Source organism: Cibotium barometz, chromosome 15 (genome assembly GCF_041138505.1).
Source record: "Cibotium barometz isolate CiBa-2024 chromosome 15, ASM4113850v1, whole genome shotgun sequence".
NCBI classification, from domain to species: domain Eukaryota; kingdom Viridiplantae; phylum Streptophyta; class Polypodiopsida; order Cyatheales; family Cibotiaceae; genus Cibotium; species Cibotium barometz.
Window position 1 is genome coordinate 22,350,150 of NC_141060.1, and position 5,322 is coordinate 22,355,471.

A 5,322-nucleotide genomic window follows, 5' to 3' on the forward strand; every position below is an offset into this window, starting at 1 on the left:
CCCCAGTAGACTGACTATAGGGTGGATTGTGCACCAAAATGGTCCCATCTCTGCCACCCATCAAGAGGGATAAACAATTTTTTTTTAAATGTGTATAGCCTACAAATGTTGCCATATAGGCTTTGTACCTAGCGCGAGGTGTGTTGGGCATAGATAAACAATCTTGGGCCCATCCCATCCAATTTCACAAGTTGAATGGGTGGAGGTTGGCTAAGAAATAGTCAACACAGCACCATCTTTGTTGCTTCTCAAGATGGAGAGACAAGTCTGCTATCATCCACCATGCTACTATTTGGGTGGATATGTGGATCTACGAGTGTGTAAACACCCTTAAGGAAGTGTGAAATGGGTTATAGGTAGGCCTAAGAATCCAGCTGTGTCGAATGGCTACAAAGACAGCCAAACGAGCCCTTCATCCAGGCTGGCCAAAAAAAGAGGGGGCCAATTTTTCCTTGTTGAAAAAAGTCTTGGCCGGTTATTGGGTGAGGCCATTTTTGCGACTTCCCCAAATCAATATATATTGGGTTTAATTAACGTACTATTTTACGATTTAGCGTACGATGGCATCAGCTCACCAATGGCTCTGAACAACAAATCTGTCAGCGACTCAGCACCAGTGATCGATCACCCATCACACACACACAAAAAAATTTCTCGACAAATGGGAGATTGAAACGTGGACACCCTAATGACCAATGGGCACTTAGGAAGCCAGTGGTGGTGGGTCCAGCGGGCCCACTAGACATGCACAGTTATGCCGTTCTACCAACACACACATCCCCGCATTTGTACCATACACCCAGCTGGCTCTGCGCGAGTGGGAAAAGCATGGTTGCCACCTACCTTCGGCCGGTTTTTGGTCGTGTTCTTTACTGTGTGCTTTTCAGGACATGCCGCCCTCCTTGCCAATCGCAACCAAGCTGGACTCCGTGGTGAAACCCGTTGCTCTTGACAGGCAATGAGCTGCAAACACTGCAGGAAAAAGTCTGCATGAAAGAGAAACGGAGGACTTTACCAGAGTACCCAATTTCCAACAACAAGTGCCCACCTCGCATTTGTAGGGTTTCCCGAATCCCGTGTCTGTCTGTCTGTCTGTCTCTCTTTCTCTCTCTCAATCCTCTCTTTCTGTGCTTGCTGTGCCCACCTAACATTTCTAGGGTTTCCCGTGCCTTCCCCCCCCCCGCTCTTGCCGTCCAACCATCTCTTCATCAGCCCAAAGACTTCGCCTTTTGCTTTCTGCCCTACCTTGCCCTACCCTGCCCCCCCGCCCTTCAGAGCTTGCCGTATACTGTGTCATCTTCGACGACACTGTCTTTTTCATCTTCTCCTTCCTGCATTCATCATCTGCACCTACCCGTTGTCGCCCCTCCCATCATTCTTTAGGCTTCCCTCTCTTTTCCTGTCTGTGTCCCTCGTGCGCCTTCATTGTGACCTTGACTCCTTCATTCATCTCTGCCGACAATTCGCCACAAATCGGCCCAAGCCACAGAGCTCTTTTAAAGCTCCCACAACCAAAGCCAAGCAGATTTTTGAATATTTCCACCACATAGCCAAGCAGAACTTTGAACAATTTTTCCATAACTACCACAGCCGTTACACTCTGCATAGCTGGAGCGGGGGTTTTATAGTCAATGGTGGCTCAATTTTTGGGTATTTGGTGAACAATTGCAGTATTTGAGCACAGCCCATTATTATTTACTGAGGAAAAATAATGGGCTCCTTGAGAGAAGTTAGATTTTTCTCATTGTCAATTATCGGTTTGTGATTCGTTCATTAGAAGAGCTGATCATACAAATTACATCCAATTTTTACAGGCAGATATGCCCACCAACACAGCTTATTTAACCATACCCCATGTGTGCCTCAAGTAGAAAAGCTAGCTAGCCCTGCTCATTATCTGGTTGTGCCATACACCCATCATTGTGGCCTTGAACTCCGCCCTGTTGCCGTGCACTCATGAGAAATAACTCGAATACCTTGTTGCATGTTCTCTAATATTGGATTAAGCTATTAGGCCTGTAATAATAGCTTGTCAACTCTCTCCGACCGCAAGAGGTACAATGCAGAACTTGGTAACCTGCCAGTATGAGACCAAGCTTGCTGGAATGTGCAGACATGTGACCATCACTTGGCTTAAAAACTCAAAGGGGCAAGGCCTTTGTGTGACAATTGATGACCCATCCTGCCAGTACACTTGCAAGGTGAAGATGAAGCCATGGTCCTTTTGGAAGAGGTATGGGGTGAAGAGCTTCGAGGTGTGTGGGCGCAAAGTTGAGGTTTTCTGGGACTTATCATCTGCAAAGTATGCATTTGGTCCTGAACCCAAGCAAGGGTTCTATGTCGCCATTGTCTGCAATGAGGAGGTCGTTTTGCTTTTGGGTGATAAGGCCAAAGAGGCTTACAAGCATATCAAAGCAAGGCCATCCATCATAGAGGCCACTCTCATATCAAGGAAAGAGCATGTCTTTGGGAAGAAACACTTCTGCACAAAAGCCCAATTTGGAGAGTCAGGCAAAGCCCATGACATTCTCATAGAATGTCAAACAACTGCACCGAAGGACCCTTACTTGTGTATTACAGTAGACAAACAATTGGTGGTTCAAGTGAAGAATTTGGAGTGGAAATTCCGAGGCAACCAGACGGTGTTTGTAGATGGGACCCCAGTAGAGGTGTTCTGGGATGTGCACAATTGGATATTCAATTCTGCTGGCAGCGCGAGCAATGCCAACGCCATTTTCATCTTTCAAGCTTGCATTGGATCTGAGAAGTCTCTCAACAGCAAAGCCAGTGCAATGAAGTGGTCTGGAGATCTCAATGGCAGCATTTCTGTGATGAAACTAGCCGGTGCCAGAAGCTTAAGATCCTCTCATGATTTGGTGGGTTTGGCTGGCTCCTCTTTGATGCTACATGCATGGAAGAGTGAATAGCAGGCAAGCCTCATTACTGGCCGAAGAAGTTCACCAGCATTTTGCACACGGCATTTGTGTACGGAGTACTCGTTCAAGACGCAAGCTTCTTTCAAAACACAAGCTCATCATCGTGTATGATGCATCCCCATCATGCATGATGCATGGAGGAACTGTTAAGAATGACAAGCTCTTTGGCATGGAGCATCTCTTAAAACTCGCAAGCTTCACTTCTTCCTTCCTTGAGGACCTGATCAAAATGGCAATCTCTTCACACTGGTATGCATGTACATCTTGCTCAGTGTATTCATCACTTTCTTTGCGTGTGTGTATGTAGATACCACATGCTTGGAAAGGCTATTCCATTGGTATCTCTTCATTTTTTCCAACCCTAATTGGGAGTTACTAATAAGTTGACATTGTCAACACCACAGATTTTGGTTGTTTCTTGAGAATAACATATTACTCGTGTTCTTTTCCAAAGCCTTAGGTAGATGTAAGAGTGCTTGTTGCTGTGGATGTGAAAGTGTTGTCTTTGAATGCAGAGGCTAGCCCTTGTGTCTATTAATCACATGGATTTCAGTCCTAGTACTTTGTATCTACATTAAATCAAAATCATGTCCGTGTTGTCGTTGTGTTTTAAACTTGCTATGCTCCAAGTACAAAAAAGCTTTCAATCTCTTGTTTAAGGATAAATGAATCTTTTTTCTTTTTTTCTTTTTTTGTGTGCTTGAGGCGCACTTCCTCGTGTTTGTGAGAGAGAGTCCTGGTTGTATGTGAGAGAGAACTGCTTGCAATGAGATGTTTAGGCATGCAATGAGATGTTTAATCCAGTGTTGTGTAGTGAACTATGCATTGCTTTGATCCAGGCCTGAGAGAGATGCTTTTTTTTTTTGGGGTCTTTTGTGCTCACGTGCCTGTGTGTGCTTTCATGCTGCCGTCAAGAGCCAGCAGGTTTTGAATCTAGCACCTCATGGTCGGGATTTCAACACCTTACCGCTAGGTTGTGTCTTCATTGGCCAGGCTTGTTAGAGATGTTTAATCAAATGATGTTTAATGAACTATGACGTTGCTTTAATCTGTGCATGTGTGTGTGAGAGGTAGAGAGAGAGAACTATGAGGTTGCTTTTATTTGAGAGAGAGAGAGAGAGAGAGAACTCGATGTGGCTTTATAAAACCTTAGCAACACTAAGATTTTGATTAACTAGTCGGCATGTCAGGGCTTGACTATGTCTAGCCTTCCATAAATATAGAATCATGGTTGTCACAATCCTCCCCTGAACATTTAACCTCAATGTCCAATTTGGGTACCTCATGCGGCAACTTCATATATTTGTCAGATACCTTAATAGCAAATAAACCTTGCAAAATTTCATGCAAATTCTCTTTCTCCTAAATTAAAGGTAATTGAGGCCCCTCATCATTAAATAGATCACACACATTATCAACATGAAATGGTCTACCTCACAATCTTGCCCCTGAAAGAGCTTACCTTAGTCTTGTGGAAGCATGTTTTGTTGGGCATTGCCTTCGAGTCACAAATGTAACTTCCCAATGCGGGTGTGCTAGCTCGTTCGTTCATCATGTCCTCACTTTGTTGTCATGTCGAACATGCTCTTTGCCAATGAGGTGAAAGGAGAGGGTCTTTCATAAGACATCGGTACCCGAGATCATCAGCGAGCAGAGAAATGGCAAAATCTTGGATGTGGAAGGCATGGGACAATATAAGGTAGAGTGGCATATGGCGGGTGATCTTAAAACTCTAAAATGTATGCACAATGTGTCAAAGGGTGTCAATTCAAAAAGTCCCTGCTTATATTGCATGTGCAGTACAAAGGTGTTTGATAAGAGGTATTGGAAGAAGGCACTGGATAGGCACTTGAAAGGCCCAAACTTCAAGCCAATTCTTGATACTCCATTGTCAAGTGTCCACATTTGTACAATGCATGCTCTTTGGAGAATCATTGAAAAACTCTTGTTTTTATACATACGTTTTACATGGACTCTACAGCCCAATACAGTAAAGGTTACATCCATCAAAGCACTAGAGAAAGTTTTATTAGACATTGGTTTGCATGGTGGACATGCAAAAATTGAACAAGAGAAAAAAAGATCTAAGGATGGGAAGAATGTACCTAAGAAACCTTCCATTGGGAACCAACATCAGAAGGTCATATAGAAGAAGACAATCAGTGCAGATCGTAAAATACAATAGATGGAAGTGCGTTCACAATGCAGTAGTAGACCATGCAGACAATGGTCAAGCAAGAACACGGAAAGCCAAGGTGTGGAAATCTCTAGACACTAGGTTTAAGTTCTGTGACAAGAAAGTGTGGACGATCTAATGCAAGTATTAAGCATGCAGAATGGCGAGTAACAAAACAAAGAAATGGGAAGATTTGGATACCCATAGATC

General features: G+C 43.9%; 1 protein-coding gene across 1 annotated transcript; it reads left to right on the plus strand.

The window, feature by feature from the left end:
- The first annotated feature begins 800 nt into the window (after positions 1–800).
- LOC147631068 (uncharacterized) lies at positions 801–3,389 on the plus strand. Its single transcript, XM_086809389.1, has one exon. It carries the CDS (start codon positions 2,061–2,063, stop codon positions 2,925–2,927), a length of 867 nt encoding a protein of 288 aa, XP_086665515.1. The 5' UTR covers positions 801–2,060; the 3' UTR covers positions 2,928–3,389.
- The last annotated feature ends 1,933 nt before the right edge of the window (positions 3,390–5,322 follow it).

Excerpts from the sequence above, each read along its gene's own strand:
- LOC147631068 (XM_086809389.1), top strand. The coding sequence starts at position 2,061 with ATGCAGAACTTGGTAACCTGCCAGTATGAGACCAAGCTTGCTGGAATG.